Source organism: Pelophylax lessonae (assembly GCF_965119305.1).
Source record: "Pelophylax lessonae genome assembly, chromosome: 3".
In the NCBI taxonomy this organism is placed as follows: domain Eukaryota; kingdom Metazoa; phylum Chordata; class Amphibia; order Anura; family Ranidae; genus Pelophylax; species Pelophylax lessonae.
Window position 1 is genome coordinate 586,409,416 of NC_138770.1, and position 21,694 is coordinate 586,431,109.

The window sequence follows — 21,694 nt, forward strand, 5'->3', positions numbered from 1 at the left end:
CCAATCGACTCATACCAAGAAATGTACCATTTCCATGTACAACGGTATATCTTGCTGGAAGATGACTTCCTCGCCTTCACCATAGTAGGGATCACTGATCCAGACAGACCTCTATCCCTCAGTACCTGGCTTTCAATAGCTAAGCCATTAAAACCAGCAACTGTAAAGCAGGATGGTAGATCAGTCCTTGGGACAACTGGTCTTCTCTGAGAGGATGCCCCCAAGGGACGTTTAAAGCCACCAGGATGATTGGAAGATCCTCGCTCTTAAATCCTCGCAAGAACTGCGGAAGAAGCCTTAGCCGAGGACGATAGTGGCCTTACCGTGGCCCTTGGATGCCTGCGGCTTCTATCAGAGGACCCTGTGAACTCATCCCAAACTTCGGTATCCTCCTGTGGAGCCAAACCTGCTAAAGGAGCTGCATGTAAGACTGTGCAAACAGAAGGTCTTGAAGGTGGGTGTACCACCAGACTTAGAACTTGTAAGCAAAATGGGAGAGGGAACTGTGTGACAGCAGCTGGTGAATCATGGTCTGTGGTCCCTGAAGTATGTGCAGAGGAAGGAGTACCCTGGTCAGAAATAGAATCAGACCTAGGTAAATCAATTCCCTGGATAGGGATAGGGGGACTCTAGGTAGTTCAGACATCACCAGAACATTTGCAGGAATTAAATCTGTACAAGGAGACTCAGGACCTAAAAAACCTGAAAAGGACAAGCTTTGTCCCCCTTTCTGGGTACCACCAAAACAAACATTTTGCGGATCTCCTTGACGCTCACCAAAGAAGTCCACAGAGCCTGAAACCAGCGAAGATGTCTCCTCACCTCAATAATGGGTGAGGGCAGACCCTCATGCTGAAGGAGTCTGGTCTTTTGGTCCGGGGAAGCTAGCTCTAGGCTTCCCAGGCCAAGGTTGCCTGGAACTTCCCGGGGAAGATTTAAAATATCCATTTACCTTATTCTCTGTCCCAGAAGTACGGAAGAAGGAGGCTCCTTCCCTTTCCTTGACTGTGGCAGGAAGGTACTCCCACCCCCCCCCCCCCGATACCCCTAATGATGTCATCCAGGGTCGCCCGAAACAAGCGATCGCCTTGAAAGGCAGATCAATGAGAGCTTTCTTAGAGGCTTGGTCTGCGGACCATTTCTTAAGCCACAGCACACGCCTAATCACCACTGCCGAAACAAAGTTTGAACAGCACAGGAGCTGTATCCAAAGCTGCATCACAAATAAACTGCAGCTCATATACCAACTGGTCTGCTAAATCAACATAAGCAGCGGGGACCTGCTCACCCCCCAGGCCCTGGCGTAAAAGCTTTGCCCATTCAGTTAGGGTCTGAGACACCAGGGCTAAGGCAAAAACTGGCCGCAATGCCGAACCAGCCAGTAAACATGCTGCATGCCACAGCCTCAGCTTTCTTGCCAGCCGGGTCCTTAAAAGGACAGGGATTCAGCTACTGGGATAATGGTTGCTTTATTCAACCTGGAAACAGGAGGGTCCACCACTAGTGGACTAGCCTACTCTTTCAAAAGTGACTCCTCAAAAGGGTAACGTACAGCAAAACGTTTGGGGACCACAAAGTGTAATTTTGGTTGTTTCCCTTCCTTACAGGAAAACCGGTCAAAATAGGGCACATAAGGAAACAACTTTGGAGTACGATGCGACTTGTGCGTACCAAACGACACAACCACGTCCGTGGCTACATCAGCTGCATCCTCCTTTTTTAAAGTTTCACGCACTGCAGTGATAAGTGCTTCTACCAATCATTCTCACTATCGGCTGGATCAGGGGGTGTAAGATTAATTTCCCCTGCACAGGCCGCCTCCACAGCGGCATTGGGCTCAGAATCCGATGAGACAGACTGAGCAGGGGAAGGCGGGGACGCTTCCTACTAGGCCTTTGCCCACATGTCACAAAAGCAAAAGAATCTATCAGAAGATACTGGCCCCAATAAGACACCAGTGCGTCTGTGACATCGAACAAAGGATCCCGAGACCTTGCCACAATTCTCTGTACCTTCCTGTTGAGACGAAAGGCCACCAGGTCCATCTCCGGAGTTTTCCACCGGAGACACAGCTGAACCTTAAAATGCTGGCTACCTCCCGAGCTGCCAGGACGGCTGTGGCATTGTCCAATAGATCTTTACCTGGCAGTTCCAGTATATTGATCGGTAGTCTTGACTCCCCCAGTGTCCAGAACCCTTGAGCACATCTGTGCCCAAAACGCTTCCTCACCTGGACAGGCTGGCAACTAGAGACTGTGGATCCTTGTCCCACTTGGCAAGAATCTATCATGTACCTGGGTGTCCTTGAACCGGAAGGTTCCTTGTTTCGTAGCTTGCAGCCTTACCTGTTGTGCCACAGAGAAGCTCTGGAGTTTTGGCAGTGATTTTTCCAGCCTGATGCTTGCCTTGAACAATGTACAATTTATCCAGTCTTTAAATAGCAGCACTTCCTGTTACTGAGTGCCCGTATGTTTTGGAATATCTCCCTGGGTGTGCTGCTTGCTCTTTGATAGACTTTCGTGTATGAACTTTTGCCTGTATTCGTGACCCCTATTCAGCCTGCCGAATCTGTACTTCACCGCTAGCTTCTGCCTGCCTGACTATTCTTTGGATTTCGTTTGGATACCGCTTTGCCCATCTGTTGCCGGCCTGATCTCTAGGACTTGGTTTTCGCCTGAATTCTCAGCACTCAAGCTCCACTTCGGACTTTACCTCACAGGTACCCAACAGAATCTCCCTTTTGCAGAGGCTCGAGTGGAACTGTGCAAACAGAACTGTCTTGAAGGTAGACACCATCAGGCACAGCGTTGTCTGCACGCAAGTCCACAAAGAAAACGGACTGCTGAACAACAGGAGCCAAGTCGCATCCTGCAGCTTTGGAGTTTTTGTTCCCATGGAAAAAAAATACATCCTGGCTGAAATCAATCCAGAGTCAGATCCAAATATTCCAACTTGATGGACAAAACCAGAGCAGATTTTTGGAAGTTCAATTTCCAGCCAAACACCTATAGAGTCCGCACAGTAATGTCCAGGTTGTCCTTTAGAGCAGTCAGAGACTCTGCTCGCAGAGGAAGATAGTTCAGGTACCCAGTACAGCAATCCCCCGCTGTCGCTACATCAGTTTAAAAAGGAAAAAATGCTAGGACCAGAGATCCCAGCAAGAAACTAGGTCCTTACTCCAGACTGGCAGAAAAAAAAAAAACTGAGTGCCTATGAAAGAAGTGGGAGTATACCCCCTGGGACTGCCCCCATAGGCGTGGTAAGCTTTTTCCTGCCTAGTGTCCTACTCCTGTAGGGGGCAGCATGACCCAATGGTCAAGAAGATTCTGGATCTGTGTCCGTCAATGAACGCAAGAGAAACATTTCTTTTGCCCACAGTTGGGCTTTAAACTGTGCCCCAACAGTTTTTTAAATTGAACACAAATGATTTGTAAGTGGAATACAGCAAAATAACTGGGCAAGAAAGATTATGCCATAATCACATTTTAATATTCAAAATATAAAGGTTTTGTATTTTATTTCAGTTTTGTTTGGTGATCGCGTGACTGCGGAGCCTACTTTACTTTGTTTCTCCTCTAAGCATTGCTGTGCCCGCATAGCAGGCGGCAAGAGGACAATCTCATACCCATGTTTCTTGTTGGTTTGTGCTGGAGCGTGGTGGCCAAACTAATTACAGGAGTAACAGGCATGCTGTGCTTTGGCATTGCATGCCTGTATCTCCTTTCAGAAGGCATAGATACAGACTGACCACACCAAGCACAGAATCAGATTTGTGTGGTGTGGTCAGTCTGTGTATTCTATGCCAAATATAAAATAAAACAGTAAGAAGTGGGAGCTGGCAGGATCACCAGGTATTTTAGGGGAAATAAGGATCTCAAAAAAGGACTAAATTTTACAATTTAACTTTACAACATAGCTAAACAGACACCTATATGTGATTTTAATGTTTGAGGTAACATACACTTTACCTGCAAGGGTTGTGACACCTATATGTGATTTTAATGTTTGAGGTAACATACACTTTACCTGCAAGGGTTGTGGTATATATGTTTACAGGAAACCTGACAGGGTCACCCAACAGCCTACCCTCTCCAATGTTGATAGTTACCTTTCCTTTGCTCCCCTTCTTCCTTTGGATTGCATGTCAGAGCCCTGTAAAATACCAGATATTTAACTGACCCATACATGCATAGATTTCTCTTATTTAGCCTACAAGAGCTAAAGAGTGGATGTAGGATCCTCTGTTGCCGCCTATTGTGTTCAAGCAGCTGCCACAGCTCATTGAATACTCGAACATCTGGTTTGATGCAATCACTGCTTGGACAACTGTTATACCTGAAGGGTTTCACATGTACTGTCACTTTAAGGCTGGCTCCACCCAGGAGTGATGACAAGGGTCAAGGGGCAGAGTGGCCATCTTTAGACACATGTAGAGATGTATTGATATGCAGAGCTGTCCTGTAATGCTGTACAGTGAGTCCTGAATAAACAACCGTTGTTCCAGACCAGAGTCCTGTGTCTCTCACAACACGGAGAATATAACAGTGGCGACGAGGATGGGATTTACAAGGTTACTATCCGTGTGAGAAAGGAAAGGAAGAAAAAAAAAACTCTGGATTGTCAGGAATACAAACACCCACAGAGCCCAGCAGGAAAATGTCATCGATCGGGACATTAAGTGAATTTGATGGCGAACAGACAACGTGGATTTCTTGGATTGAAAGATTAGAACAATATTTCTGTGCAAATGCCATCCCAGGCGACAGGCAAGTAGCAGTATTTCTGACAGTGGTTGGTGCTAGGACATATGACACTCTTAGGGATCTCCTTTTCCCTGAAAAACCAGCAACTAAGACTTTGGCAGAGCTCCTGACACTGTTAGGAAATCACTTCCAGCCTAAACCACTAGAGATTGCAGAAAGATTCCGGTTCTATCAGCGGCAGCCAGGTGAAGATATTAAGGCTTATGTGCTCGCCCTTCGCAGACTAGCCTCAACCTGTTCTTTTGGGGAGTACTTACCGACTGCACTGAGGGATAAGTTTGTCATGGGACTGAATAGTGAGTCTAGCCAAAAGAGACTGTTAACAGAGAAAGACCTTACCCTTACAAAGGCAATTGAGATAGCTTCAGTGATGGAAATGGCTGTGAAAGATACAGAAGCTTTGAACCCCCAGAGTAGAAGGGGAGAGGTTAAAGAGGAAGTTTTCAGAACAGCAGTCAAGCAAACTGCAGCTAACGGTAAATATAGACCCTCACCAACCAGGACGTCAGCTTGCTACCGTTGTGGGAATACAGACCATGATCACAAAGTCTGCCGGTTTAAGGATCAGCTCTGTCATAATTGTGGAAAGGCAGGCCATCTGAAACGAGTCTGCCGTAGTAGGAAAGTGCGAAATAAACAACCTCTGAACCCCAGGACAAAGGCATATATGGTGGGAAGATATACATCGTCATCTGAATCAGAGGATGAGGAAGTGCTCCACAGATTGGACATACATCATATGCATTCAGCACCCTCAGCAATGACTGTAGAGGTAACCGTGAAAAGAAAGAAACTCAAGATGGATGTAGACACAGGAGCAGCAGTTTCAGTTATCACCCAGAAACAATGGAGAAAACTTCTGATCCGAACAACTGTCCGTCCAACACCAATCAAACTGCAGACATATTCAAAGCAGATACTCCACCCACTGGGGTACGTGAAAGTACAGGTATCCTACAAGGGTCAGACAAAGAGAATGCCATTATATATCCTAGAACATGGGGGACCCCCTCTTTTTGGGAGAGACTGGATTGCTCACTTTGGCATGCCAGACATCGCCATTAACCCCTGCAACACCGTGACCATCCCATCAGGGGATGAAGAGGGATGGGTGAAGTCCCTGAAACAGCGATTCCCACAAGTCTTTGATAACCATTTGGGAAAAATAAAGCATGACTGTGTGAGACTCAGGCTGAAACCCAATGCCCAGCCTAGGTTCTTCAAAGCTCGGACGGTACCTTTCGCACTCCGAGCAGGTGTTGAAGCTGAACTAAGCCGGCTGGAGGAACAAGGTGTCATCTCAAAGGTAGAGCACAGCGAGTGGGCATCACCAGTTGTACCAGTAAAGAAAGCGAATGGGGACTTACGCATTTGTGGCGATTTCCGCATGGCACTAAATTCTCAACTGGAGATAGACCAGTATCCCCTACCCAGAGTAGATGACATTTTTGCCTCTCTTGCAGGAGGTCAAAAGTTCACCAAGCTTGATCTAAGGCAAGCTTATTTACAGTTTGAGGTCCACCCTTCGTCCCGCAAGTTTCTAACAATCAACACTCACAAGGGACTGTATGAATACAATCGGATGGTGTTTGGGGTAGCCTCCGCCCCAGCCATTTGGCAACGCAAAATGGATGAGATTTTGGCGGACATTCCTTTCACACAGTGCCTGTTAGATGACATGCTCATCACGGGCCTGACGGACCAGGAACACAAGCATAACGTGGAGCTTGTGTTGGCGAGACTGCAAGAGCAGGGTCTAAAAGTGAACTTGGCGAAATGCCAATTCATGGTACCTAAATTGGAGTTTTGTGGCCACCTTGTGGATGCAGAGGGTATACACACCACGGAAGCCAAAGTTGATGCTTTAGTAAAAGCTCCAGCCCCGACCAACGTCCAGCAGCTGCGATCATACCTGGGCTTGCTGAACTATTACCACAAATTCCTGCCGGATCTAGCACACACTTTGTTTCCATTAAACAAGCTTTTGGAGAAACACTCCAGATGGAACTGGTCGGCTGCATGCCAACGTGCTTTTGAAGCTTCTAAGCGAAAGCTGTTGGCGTCACGCATGCTCGTGCACTATGACCTCCAAAGGCCTCTCACCTTGGCTTGTGATGTCTCACCCTATGGTCTAGGGGCTGTACTATCTCACGTTTTAACAGATGGGTCAGAGAAACCTGTGGCATTCGCCTTCAGGTCCTTGACAAAAGCAGAAAGCAATTACTCTCACATTGACAAAGAGGCTCTGGCGCTCATATGGGCAATTAAGAAGTTTCATCTTTACCTGTATGGTAGGGAATTCACCATACTGACTGATCATAAACCACTCCTTCAGATCTTTAGCCCTGACAAAGGCATCTCCCAGACGACTGCAGCCCGTCTTCAACGCTATGCCCTATTCTTGGGAGCATATAGCTACAAAATCCAGTATCGCAGCCATGATGCCAACGCTAATGCAGACGCCATGTCCCGTCTGACAAGGACATTAACAGACTCTTCTCCACCTGTCAAGAGTTGTCGTTACACCAGCCTGTCCTTTCTGTCTTCCGGGGAAGTAGCAGCCCATACAGCCAAGGATACCTTCCTTAAGACAATACTCTCCTGGGTACGGTACGGTTGGCCTGCAACTGTCACACAGGATTATGAGCCTTACTTCCGTAGGCGTCTGGAATTAACTGTGTCTGGCAACTGTGTTTTATGGGGAGACCGAGTGATCGTTCCACAGACCCTCCGGAGACACATTCTGGAATTGCTACATACTGGTCATCCCGGGGGCACACGTATGAAACAAAAGGCCCGAGGCTATGTGTGGTGGCCGAACCTCGACTCCGATATCACGACATATGTGAATGCGTGTGCTGGATGTGCACAAACTGCAAGAGACCCTCCTCGAGGGTGCGTCCAGCCCTGGACTTGGCCCACGGTTCCCTGGTTTCGCCTACACTTGGATTTTGCAGGCCCGATCAGAGGACACACCTTTTTGATCATTATTGATGCCCATTCAAAGTGGCCTGAGGTCATTCCTGTTACTCAGCCAACGACTAAGGCGACGATTTCCATACTGTTACATCTCGCTGCTACGTTTGGATACCCCAGAGAAATTGTCACAGACAACGGTGCTCAATTCACAAGCCAGGAGTTTCAGGGTTTCCTGACTGCCCACAACATCAAACACAAGTTGACCGCACCTTACCACCAGGCTACAAATGGTCAAGCAGAAAGGTTTGTACAGACCTTCAAACGCTATTTCAAAGCTACTGTGGCTACAAGTAAACAACAGTCCCTGTCACCCCAGCAGCTGGACTCCTTCCTTTCTGCTTACAGAACCACACCACATGCAACCACTGGGAAAACTCCAGCTGAACTTCTTTTGGGTCGGCAGCCATGGACTGTTTTGGATATGCTCCACCCTCAAACAGTCCAGGAACATGTACGGCAGTCCCAAGACAAGAGGGTCAAACACGACGAGATTCCCCGGTTTACAGCCCAGCAAAAGGTATGGGCCCGATCTTATGGCGCTTCCAACACTCGTTGGCTTCCTGCTATCGTCGCAGAGACTTTGGGACCCAAAATGTATAGGGTCTGCCTGGAAGATGGTTCCATTTGCAGAAGGCATGCGGACCAATTGCGTCCTCGTTCTCAGCTGCCCGAATCCCTGACATCGGCTGCATCTCCAGTGTCTCAAGGATCTGCTCCTACCGGATCAGGAGGCATTGAGACTGATGCTTGGGGGGACTCTGAACTTTAGAACTCAGCTCCAACAGAGCCCTCCAGCCCTGGTCCAGAGGTCTGCTCACCCTCTGAGCTAGGGGATCCCCTCTTGGCCCCGCCGGTGTCCATTCCGGCCAGCCCTGCTTCCTCCAGCCCCGAGTCGCTGGGTGCCCGTCCTCAACGACACTGTCGCCCTCCTGACCGGTTTCAAATGTAAGACCGGTTACGAGACTTTCGACGGGCCCGCCAAAAGTGATCCGCTGCCATTTTCTCCCCGGAGCTTCCCTGGAAGTTGTTCTCACATCCGGACGTGGAAGAAACCATGTAAATCTCCTGAGTTGGAGGACTGTATTGGACAATTATGAGTTACTGTTTTATGCCTGTTCTCGTTTTGTTGTTGTTTTTTTTTTGTTTTGTTTTTTTTTTTTTTTAGGTATGAATGGAAGGTGTTATACCTGAAGGGTTTCACATGTACTGTCACTTTAAGGCTGGCTCCACCCAGGAGTGATGACAAGGGTCAAGGGGCAGAGTGGCCATCTTTAGACACATGTAGAGATGTATTGATATGCAGAGCTGTCCTGTAATGCTGTACAGCGAGTCCTGAATAAACAACCGTTGTTCCAGACCAGAGTCCTGTGTCTCTCACAACACGGAGAATATAACAACAACAATGTTCCACCCAACTACTTTGATTTGTCAATCAAAGTTTCTAGAGCCAGGTGGGGCCCAATTTCGGCCAGCTTTACAGCTATGAGGGAACATGTAACCCTCTTACCCTTCTCCTTTAATACAATGCTCAGTGCCTCTGCAGCCAATCACCAGCCTGGAGCAACATCACGTGGAAGAGGGGGGGCCTTAACCTGTGTAACCTCAAACACAGGCTTTTTGCAAGAGGCAGGGGAGCACAAGCAAGAGAAGAATCAGCAGCAGAAGTATCAAGAGAACCTGTTGCTTTGAGCAAACCGACAGGTTAATTTAAGAGGCTGCTCATAGTCTGTGAGCATCAGGGTGCCCTCACTTGCTGCTTCTAGTATTCCACAATGTGCATGAGTGCATGGTTGCCAAGTGCAGAGCAAAGCATCTCAAAAGTACATGTTCCTTTAGTGATTCTTTGCATGACACTCTGCAGCTGCAAAACAGCTATGCACATGTGGGGAATCAGATTTTATTTTTATTTTTTAATTTACTACACAATGCAATCATTTTTGCATAATCTATTGCATTTTGGTCAAATTTGCTTTTGGTGGGGAGAAGGGTGTTGGTTGCAGGCGCAGTGGTGAGTAACTGAAGAGCAGCCAGCTGTACTTTTTAGATGCAGTCCTCCAGGTCAGCAGCAGAGGGTCAGGTGGGGGGTTTGGTGGCGTGAACTGCCAGGCTGGAGATTATTGTGCCTGTGTAAGCCACAGCCGTCCCTTCCAGCTCCTTGTAATGACAGCCGAGCGGCTTCCCTGCCACATCGGTTGTAATTACAAGACAGCCGACCGTCGGCTATGGACGCCGGTACCGGGCTGATGCCTCTAGCTGCAGGCATCACTCCGGTACAAGCACTTTCCCGAAATATCGGCGATATCGGTCCAATATATCGGGGAAAGTGCAATATATCGGGGAAAGTGCAGATCGGCCCTCGATATATCGGCTTTGCCGATAATCAGTTGATCCCTAGTATGATCCCAGGGAAAGAGGGAGTAGGTGCACACTGGACTGAGAAAAAGAGGAAAGCCAAACACTGTAATGCCCACTACAGAAACCTTTCAATGCAGCAGTCATCTTCAACTAGTCCAAGATCCAATTTTTCTTTTTTTAGCACCTCTAACACTCCTCCCTCCTAAACTATTTAACTTTCTATATCAATATTTAAAAAATGCAATCTTTGAAACTAAGGGGGAAACTAACTCAAATTTACTTTCTTTATTCTTCTTTTTAAATAAGTATTTTACCAAACTCCTGATCAAAGACACACACACGCGCCTCTCGTAAAATTAGATGGTCATCAAAACTTTAATTCAATTCAGTAGTTCAATTCAAAAAGTGAAACTCATTTTATATAGATGCATTACACAGGGATCTATTTCAAATATTTATTTCTTTTAATTTTGAGGATTATGGCTTACAGCTAGCGAAAACCCAAAATTCAGTATCTCAGAAAACTAGAATATTACATAAGACCAAAAAAAAAAAAAAAAGTTTTTTTAATAAAGAAGTTTGGCTATTTGAAAAGTATTTCCATGTACAGTATAGTATGCACTCAACACTTGGTCAGGGCTCCTTTTTCATGTATTACTGCGTGAATGCAGCTTGGCATGGAGGCCATCAGCCTATGGCACTGCTGAGGTGTTATGGAAGCCCAGGTTGCTTTAAAAGCAGCCTTCAGCTTGGCTGCATTGTTGGGTCTGGTGTGTCTCATCTTCCTCTTGACAATGCCTCATGGATTCTCTATGGGGTTTAGGTCAGGCAAGTTTGCTGCCCAACCAAGCACAGGAATACCATGTGCTTGATTGGGCAGCAAACGTGCCTGACCTAAACCCCATAGAGAATCTGTGGGGTATTGTCAAGAGGAAGATGAGACACACCAGACCCAACAATGCAGCCAAGCTGAAGTCTGAGGGGCTCTCTGTGGAAGTCGGAGGACGAAACGCGTCAGAGCCGTCGTGCGCGGTCGCATAAGGACATCTACACTACGCCGGTGCCCTCTCCAGATTGCACAAGGTTTGGTACAGAGGGATCCAGCGGAATTTACATTATATTTTACTCAATGCCTTCACTATTCATTATTTCTTGTAAGTAGACATCCTGAGGGGAGTGGGGCTACTTTTGGTTTGTTTTAGTGTTTAATAAACGTTTTTTGGCGGAATTACACTATTGTCGCCCCACTCTTGTTCACTTACATGTTTTGTTGGCAACGGAGGAGAGTTTACAGCCAAATAGAGGAAAAGTGATCCAGTGTCCAATGTTGGAATCGAGTGGTGGAATTCCTTGAAGGATCTTAATTCACCATTCTCTGGTGAGTTTTAAGAATAGGGGGGGGAGCACAAAGTGGTGGTGGAAATCAGGTGCTACGGCCAGGACCCTTCACACCCTCCCTGTGATAAAAGGATTGCGTTTAACCAACTCACCACATGACCTGGAAATACCCATTTAAGGACTTTGGATTTTATTCCTTAGTTTGTTTATTTAGCGCTGCTAGTGTTTGAATACATACATACATATACACACACACACACAGTATCTCACAAAAGTGAGTACAACCCTCACATTTTTGTAACTATTTTATTATATCTTTTCATGTGAGAACACTGAAGAAATTACACTTTGCTACAATGTAAAGTAGTGAGTGTACAGCTTGTATAAATGGTGTGAATTTGCTGTCCCCTCAAGATAACTCAACACACAGTCATTCATGTCTAAACTGCTGGCAACAAAAGTACACCCCTAAGAAAAAATGTAAAAAAATTGAGCCCAAAGTGTCAATATTTTGTGTGGGCACCATGGTTTTCTAGCACTGGGCATGGTGAACACCAGAGCTTCACAGGTTGCCACTGCAGCCCTCTTCCACTCCTCCATGATGACACCACCGAACTGGTGGATGTTAGAGACCTTGCGCTCCTCCACCTTCCATTTGAGGATGCCCCACAGATGCTCAACAGCGTTTGGTTCTGGAGACATGCTTAGTCAGTCCAGCACCATTACCCTCAGCTTCTTTAGCAAGGCAGTGGTCATCATGGAGGTGTGTTTGGGGTCATTATGTTGAAATACTGCCCTGCGGCCCAGTCTCCAAATGGAGGGGGGGGGGGGATCATGCTTCAGTATGTCACAGTATATGGTTCCCTCAAACTGTAGCTCCCCACTGTCGGCAGCACTCATGCAGCCCCAGACCATGGCACTCCCACCACCATGCTTAAATGTAGGCAAGACACATTTGTCTTTGTACTCCTCACCTGGTTGCCACCACACACGCCTATTGTCTATTTCCCAAAGGCAACCTCTGGATCGGACGCTGAGCATTGGCACTCAACTTCTTTGGTCGACCATGGCGAGGCCTGTTCTGAGTGGAACATGTCCTGTTAAATCGCTGTATGGTCTTTGCCACTGTGCTCCAGCTCAGTTTCAGGGTCTTGGCAATCTTCTTATAGCCTAGGCCATGTTATGTAAAGCTAAAATTATTTTTTTCAGATTCTCAGAGTTCTTTTCCATGTGGTGCCATGTTGAACTTCTAGTGAACAGTATGAGAGAGTGAGTGCTAACACCAAATTTAACACACACACACACACACACACCTTGTTAACACTAACGAGTCACATGACACCGGGGAGGGAAAATGGCTGAGTCTCAATTTAGACATTTTCACTTAGGGGTGTACTCACTTTTGTTGCCAGCGGTTTAGACATTAATGGCTGTGTGTTGTGTTATTTTGAGGGGACAGCAAATTTACACTGTTATACAAGCTGTACACTCACTACTTTACATTGTATCAAAGTGTAATTTCCTCAGTGTTGTCACATGAAAAGATATAATAAAATATTTACAAAAATGTGAGGGATGTATTAAAGGTATAACTAAGAGCAAACCACCACGAGACCTGATCTATTTGCCGAGTTTTTTACACCAATTTCAGACATGGTTCAATAGAGGTCTCAGTTTGGGTATTTTTACTGAAAATGTAGCTGTGGTTTTGGTTCCTGAGTAATCTGTTTCACCCACATTTTACCATGTCAATAAAACGCACAAGAGGTTAAACCGCCTGCGAGTTAAACCAGTCATAATGGGCATTGGTTCACTAAATGAAAGATTGGAACAGTGGCTTGAGGAAAAACTGCAGCCTTTAGTAGTACAACTTCCCAGATATTTGAAAGATACCAATCACCTTTTAAGTATCACGGGTAGTTTAGCCTGGGAGGACTGCCTCACATGGGTGACATGTGATGTGGCAAGTCTAAATGCGTCCATCTCCCCTGGTTTGGAGATGCATATGGTGTCCTAATGGAAAATTATACAGCTCTGACAGTTGAAGCTGGCATGTACATTTCGGATGTATTATAGTATATACTGCCTATAACTGTTTTATCTTTAATGGAGATTTTTTTCCTCCAGTGATGCGGGCGGCATTTATTGCCCTCACGCGCCAACCTTTATAAGGGTTGGTGGGAGCGGTCGTGCATTTATGGGGGTGAAAATCCTTTAAGGCCATATAATAAAGTGGTTGTGAAGCCTTGGGACTTTTTACTTTAATGCCTGAAGGTAAAAAAAAAAAAAAAAAAACTACTATGCTGCATGTGTCCCCCCAGCCTCTCCTTATACTTCCCTGAGCTTGATCCTAATCAAGCAATGTGCACAAGAGCTGCAGCTCTCTCAGCTCTGTGCCTCCTCATTGCACAGACTGATTGGCTCCTGCAGTTGTCAACTAAATTCTGTGACGAGCAAGGGGAGCGTGGCTGAGCCGCTCTGTCTGTGTCAATGGATGCAGACAAGTTGGCTTGGGAACGACCCCACAGGAGTGCCCCCGAGGAGGGGCTAGGAGCACAGGCGGGGGACACGATAAGATAAGGATTGGGCTGCTCTGTGAAAAATCTATGCAAAGAGCAGGTTAGTATGATAGGTTTGTTATTTTAAAAGGAAAAAAAAAAAAAAAGCTTTAATGATAGTTTAAGGCTTACTTTGGGTACATTGACAATCTCATATTTGTAGTTGATGAAAAAATGGGTGATCACTAAACATTTCTTGGTTAGCTTAATGACAACAACAATCTGAGTTTTACCAGCCACATGGACAAAGAAAAAAAAAAAAAGTTTGTTTCCTGGATGTCCATCGCACCGGTGGACATGGTAAGATCACTTCCAATATATATATATATATATATATATATATATATATAGAAAGCCCCTCTCTGGTAATACCTTGTTGCTGGCCCAGTCAGGTCAGCCTAGACAAACGATAAAAGGTATGCCAAGGGCCAATTTTCACAGGTATGTAGAATTTGGAGTAATGAGCAAAATTTGAATGAGGCGTCCTTGTTATATCAATGTTTTATACAAAGAGGGTACCCAAAGTGGATGTTAGACAGAGCCTATTTGACTGCTAAAGCGAAGAACGGTGTGGATTTAATGAAGTACAACACAACACTCACGCAAATAAGAAAGGTATAAAACAAGGTTAACTCTTTTTTTACCCTACAGCATTGAGTTTGGTTAGATTAAGAAAATTGTAAATAAATATTTACCCATTTTGTTTTTGAAGATCAGGTTTGTGCAGAGGTGTTAAAAGATGGAATTAATGTGGTACCAAGGAGGGCGCCCACATTGTGTGATTATTTGTCCCACAGTTTTTTTCAATCCTGTGGGGGTACAAGCCACCACATGGTAGCACCTTAGGGGAAACTACCGATGTGAGTATTCCGGTGGCCCTTAATGTGCACATATTACCCGGTGGGGGGGGGGGGGATGACACCATCCATTCTTCTGCTAATAGCAAAATTGGATCTTTCTTTTAATTGAAATACTGGCCAATATGTTGGAAGAAAATTTATATAGTATTGAGAAAACCGATTTCACAAATTAAGCCTGTCACTTTAACGCTCTCCATGAGGGCAATTTGTCTGTGGTATAAGTTCCAGTTATTGAAAGGGTTCGCACCCCACCAGGACTGGCGATGCCTTTCGTGTTTTATGCAGGAGGGAGCTCTTTTGGATTTTTATCTGCAGACCCACATACCGGATAGGCTTAATGTTGCTTTGATGTGGGTATGACCTACCTCCTGCATGGAGGTGATTTTCAACTGAGTTTGGGCTCAGCATGCGTTTCTTTTTATAGCACATATGCTAAAAATTTGTTGATGAATTTTTAACTACCAATATTCATTTGTTGTCTTGGATATGTTAGTTTGGGTTTGTTTGGTATTGTGCATTGTCTCTATATGGTTTTTAAACAATGTCTTGCTGGTGCTTGTCAAGAGGGAGTTAAGAGCACTAATTGATGATATACACTGCTCAAAAAAGATTAAAGGAAAACTTTGAAAAAAACTCAAAGATACCCCAAAGATCAAAGTGAAAAAATAATGCAGCAGGCTAGTCCATTTTGCTGAAATTTCATTGCAGCAACTCAAAATAGTACTCAGTAGCTCGTACAATGTGCTTGTATGTATGCTTGAAAATGTCAGGGCATGCTCCTAATGAGACGACAGATGGTGTCTTGGGGTATTTCCTATCAGATCTGGACCAGGGTATCACTGAGCTCCTGAACAAACTGAGGTGAAGCCTGGCGGCGTCGGATGTACCAAAGCATAATGTCCTAGAGGTGTTCTATTAGATTTAGGTCAGGCGAGCAAGGGGGGCCATTCAATGGTATCAATTCCTTCATCCTCCAGGAGCTGGCTGCATACTCTTGCCACAAGAGGCCAGGCATTGTCATGCACCAGGGGGAACCCAGGACCCACTGCACCAGCTTAGGGTCTGACAATGTGTCCAAGGATTTCATCCCAATACCTAATGGCAGTCAGGGTGCCATTGTCTAGCCTGTAGAGGTCTGTGCATCCCTCCATGGATATGCCTCCCCAGACCATCACTGACCCACAACCGGTCATGCTGAATGATGTTACATGCAGCTCCACGGTTTCTCCAGATTCTTTCACATCTTTTGCATGTGCTCAGGCAAACCTGCTCTCATCTGTGAAATGTATAGGGCACCAGCGGCAGACCTGCCAATTCTGGTTTTCAATGGGAAATGCCAAATCGAGCTCCACAGTGTCGGGCAGTGAGCACAGGGCCCACTAGAGGATGGCAGACCTTCAGGCCACCCTCATGAAGTCTGTTTGAGTTTGTTTGGTCAGAGACATTCATACCAGTGGTCTGCTGGAGGTCATTTTGTGGGGCTCTGGCAGTGCTCATCCTGTTCCTCTTTGCACAAAGGAGCAGATACCGGTCCTGCTTATGGGTTTAGGACTTTCAATGGCCCAGTCCAGCTCTCCTAGAGTAGCTGCCTGTCTCCTGAAATCACCCAGCAAACCTTCTGGCATCGGCATGTATCAATGTGCCATCCTGGAGGAGTTGGACTGCCTGTGCAACCCCTATAGGGTCCAGGTATCTCCGCATGCTACCATTAGTGACGCTGACCCTGGCCAAATACAAAACTAGTGAAAAACATTTAGAAAAGGTGAGTAGGGAAAAAAAATCTCAGTGCTTCCACCAGTAAAACCATTCCCGTTTTGGAGGTTGTCTCATTGTTGCCCATCTAATGCACCTGTTAATTTCCTTACCAAAGCAGCTTAAACTGATTAACAACCCCCTCTGCTACTTAAGTGACCAGATCAATATCCCAGGAGTTAAAAGGAGTTATAAAGTTAGGAAGGTTTTTAATCTTCATGCATTCTATGATTCCTGATTGGCTGAGATAGAGCAGTGGCTCCATTGGCTCCCGTGGCTGTCAAAGTTAGTGAGCCAATCAGGAGAGTAGTTTTGGAAAGAGTGGAGAAAGATTAGAACCCCTGTCAGTTTTTTTTTAAACACTGTGTGTCCTGGTTAAGGAGATTCACCCTCACTGTGTGTCCTTTTACCATTTTCATATAAAGTAAACGTCAAGAAAATCACAAACGTTAGGTTGCCCCCAAAAAGGTAATAGTAGGGATATCTTCCATTGGGAACACTAATTCTGGTGATTTGGGGATCTCCAAATGATTCCCATAATTTGAAGGGATTTCCTTTCACTTCCTGCTTGGCTATGGGACAGGAAGTGAAGGGAAATAGATAGGACACAGATGGCTAAAAAAAATAAAATCTGATGGGGGTTATAACCCTCTTTTGCTCTATCCAAAATGAATTCTACTTTAAGTGTCAGGAAAATACCCCAGCATTTATATCCACACAGGTAGCATTGATACCTGAACCAATCAACATGGAAAGGCAGATGTTATCAGAAGAACAGGATGGGATAGAAGTGAAGAATTGGCACGGATAAGTTACAAATTGTCAAGAAATGGGCAATTTGGGACTTTATATGAGAACTGGCGAGCACTGCACAGTATCTCCATCCCTGTCAATTGAAAATCAAGATGGGATAAATGAGGGTGTGTGAAAAACAGCCGATCCCTAGTTTGAAATACTTACCCACCAGTCTGCTAACAAACCAAAATAAACCTGTCTAACAAATAAGTTAAAAGCAGGAGTTTAGTTAACACATATTTGCAAATGCATGCGGAAGCTGCAAGGCCAGCGACAAGGCATCCTGCGTTCTTGCAGAACCTAACACTAAATAACACTGCTCAACCTGAGTGTATAAGTGTCTTCACAAAGGGAAGTACATGCTTGCTAATAGGTGGATTGGAAACAGATGGGATTGGAGCCCGCCCAATCCTCCCCACCTGCTCCAATCCACGACTGGCAACGAAAAACACATGGCTGCACAAAAAAGCAATGGGGTGCAAACTAAATGTGATCAGCTGGGAGACACACACCCCCATCCCTTTGGTAAAAATGCCATAGGCAAATGGGGACTTTGAGTGAGACACCCGCCTGTAAAGCAAGCAGGATGCCTTGTCGCTGGCCTTGCAGCTTCCGCATGCATTTGCAAATATGTGTTAACTAAACTCCTGCTTTTAACTTATTTGTTAGACAGGTTTATTTTGGTTTGTTAGCAGACTGGTGGGTAAGTATTTCAAACTAGGGATCGGCTGTTTTTCACACACCCTCATTTATCCCATCTTGTTTTTCAAGTTACAAATTGTCTTCAACATTACAGAACAAGTCCAGTTGAATGTGACTACAACTAGCTATAGCTTAATCTGTATACAGTAAATGAGCATTTTCAGGTTCACTCATAAGATGTATGCTGAAATTTGGTTACATATATGTATGGTAGCAGATTTGTACTTTATTAAGGCTTTATGGTCACTTATAAAAGCAATGTTTAAAAAAAATGTAGCAAAGAGCATCCCCAGCAAGAACAGGGATACAGAGCTTAACACAGGTCCTCTACTGTATCCAAAATGAAATCCAAAATAGGGCCTTGCCGCTTTCCAGGGATATTGACTCCCTTCGCTTGCAAGACTCCCTGCCTGATCCTGTCCTTTCAGGAGTCTACAAGGTTCTCTTGACGGAACTTCATCCTAACACCCCCAGAATAAACCTCAACTTCCTGTTCACTTCAGACGTCATTAGCCCTCACCCACCGCCTATCTCTGCCAGCTAGGGCTCAGGATACAGAAATGGACCATATCGAGAGGATAGAATCCCTGCTGGCTTGTAAACTGTATACCTATGAACAATGCCATGAAATTTGGCTCCCTTGAAGGTGTGTTGTGAATGCTCTGAGCTACAAGAACTCCATGTGGGGTAGAGGTAAACCCTGGCCCCAGTGTACGGCTACATGATATTTTATATGGTTGCCCACTTCTGGCTGCATCTTCCTCTCTCTTCCATTTCTCGTTTTTTTCCTTCTCCTCTCCATCTTTTCCCTCTCCTTTTTACATTTCCCATCCTCCCTTTTTATTTCTCCCTCGCTCCATGGGCTTTGGCCCCTGAATTTACGATTTATACCTAAAACTGCACTTTTGTACCCCTAGTCCATTGGTACCCCTGCTGAGCTGTTCCCCTAGTGTTGTTTGATACCTTTCAAAATCTTCTGTAATCTTCATATCTGGGTATATCTATCCATAATAGCTTTGATTCCAGCATTATGTATCTTATGTTTTGTATGCGGTGTCGGAGAATCAAGAGCACTTTTTATGGTGCAGATATATATATATATATATATATATATATATATATATATATATATATATATAATTTTTGTATATACATTTTTATTTTATAGGTTTTTGCCACCCTGTACGATACATCTCCGTTTTGTTATTGAAAACTTTAATACACTAAAATTTAAACAAAAAAAGGGCCTTGGAGTTCATAATCAAAATCATAAAGCACACATTCCTGAAATGTTCGCCCAATTACCTGTGAATGTTAGGAATGGGTTGTTTATGTGAATCAAGCAGTAATCAACCTTCACAGGTCCAATAAAGGCCTTTATTTCTAAGCTATATGAAAAATGACAAAAAGGTTTTTTGAAAGAGGAAATAAATACCACAATGACATCACCACTTACTTTCAGAAGAAGTTCAGATTTAGGGACGGACATCATTTTGGTCAACATTTCATCAACACCACCAACTGTTTTTTCAAATGCCAAAAGATAGTCATGGATCTCTGTAGGGTATTCTTCTGAATTCAGGCCCTCGTCAGCCATTTTGTCCTGTGGGAATAAGGAATAACACAGACGGGTCCATTTTTGTTTCCCAAACTCAAATCAAATTAACATGAACCTTTTTGTCATCACATACTAGAAACCCTAATAAACTCTCTCTCATAAATATAACCAATCTATGTTATTAGCTTTCACAGCCAAAATCAACACTTATTGACAAGCTGCTACAATATTTTAGGTCTTTGAGTGATTTTTTTCCAAGCAGTTGGACACCTAATTTAACCACCTGAAGCATTACAGCTGTATGTGTTAGCGGTTCACTAAGAATGTTATTTAAAAAATAAATTCACCAGGCTACGCTAAACTAACACAAACAAACTAAGGAAAAAAATGCTCTAAACTGGCACAGCCAATGCCAAAGTCAACATCATCGCGGCACGTTCACACCGATAAAGGCTGCCAGAGAAACAGACCTCACACACATAGCCCAGATGCCCGGAGGGTAATCCTGTTCCTAATCCTTTAAAATGATTGTATTAGGAGAGGGAGAGGCTGGTAAGAAATACTGTTGAGATACTATAACAGGATGAGACTGGAACGAATTGAGAAAGACTCATCACGTACACAGCTAGCAAGTGCGCACTTTTCATTTGTTGAAATAACAACGTAAGATAATGGCACAAATCCAGTTGGCAGGGCAGGGGGAAAATTTGCATTCTGCAGATTCTCCCAATGGCAGGAAGTTTTTTTTTCTATTTAGATACATTTTTTTTGTCTTTGGTAAGGTGGGTTGACAACTTCAAATATACTTCGGAAATGTTGAGTAATGGGTCACTAAAAAAAGAAAGCAAAATGCTAATCTTGTGCACTTTGTAATTTTGAAATGATAATACCTTGAATTTAAAGTTGATTTCCTATATAAATAAAAATACAAACATGAGCGGATTTTTAACATTGATGTATCATGGATGGATTCACCAGCCACAGTCCCCGTTTTTAGTCTTTTTTCCAGGTGCAGTATAGATCACTTACTTAATTGACTAAAGGAGCACATTCTTGCAAGATTTAGGATCCATGGTTTTCCCAGAATGCTGCAGGAATGCTGAGTGATATCACCAGCACCTAGCTGAGCGGGCCAGAAGTCATAAATATGCTATAGGTCTCTTGCTTTTTACTTAAAATTTTTTTGTTTTAGCCATTAAATTTATATGGGATTAAAAAAGAGGTTATATGTTTTGTGTTCAAGGTTGCCTTAAAGATGAATTCAAGGCTTGGTATATTTTTATTAGGGATGCACCGATCCGAATTTTTTTGAGACGTCACCGATATCTGGCGTTGTGAAATCGCCGATAGCGATACGGAACCGATCCGGAGCTACACACAAAGCAAGCGGCTGCAGCACAGAGCAAAGCCGCTGCTTCATGTGGCTCCTCCATTCACAGGTGGAGTGCATCTGATATCACTCCGCCTGTGAGCCGGATCTATACAGGAGGAAGTGGCTCCCATCCCATACTACTACTACTGCACCTAGTAAGTGATGGCTGAGCCATTACTCAGCAAAAACCGGATCGGCCCGTGGGACGGCTAAATTTTACCGATCTCCGATCCAGCTATTTTGTCCGAATCGGGGCCGATTTCCGCTCCAAATATCGGATCGGTGCATCCCTAATTTTTAGATAGTTACATTGGTCCAGCTTGGACCAGTGTGTATGTTAGAGTGTGTCATCCCTGTCCTGCCTCTCTGTTTAGTTCAATCAAAGAATGCTTTGCATTAATTCAGAAAATGCAAAGCATTCTCCGATTGGCTCCCATGCTGAGTGGCTGATCTCCTGTGTGCACAATGAATCAGGCAAGACGATCAGCATGGGACCTTGAAGCAAGTGGAGATTACTGAAGTAGTGGTGCCTGCTTCAGTGATTTCCAGCTTCTAGGTGGATGGTAAATGTATGGTATATACAGTGCCTTGAAAAGGTATTCACACCCCTTGAAATTTTCTAAATGTCACGTTACAACCAAAAAAGTAAATGTATTTTATTG

At 44.7% G+C, this 21,694-nt stretch overlaps 1 protein-coding gene across 1 annotated transcript in view; it reads right to left on the reverse strand.

Moving 5' to 3' along the window:
• Window positions 1-21,694, reverse strand: part of C1D (C1D nuclear receptor corepressor) — a gene marked incomplete at its 5' end in the record, with an annotated part of 80,886 nt that overhangs the window by 45,870 nt on the left and 13,322 nt on the right. Inside the window, 1 exon segment of the mRNA XM_082252612.1 lies at window positions 19,559-19,705. Within this exon segment, the coding sequence (XP_082108738.1) occupies window positions 19,559-19,705 (147 nt within the window).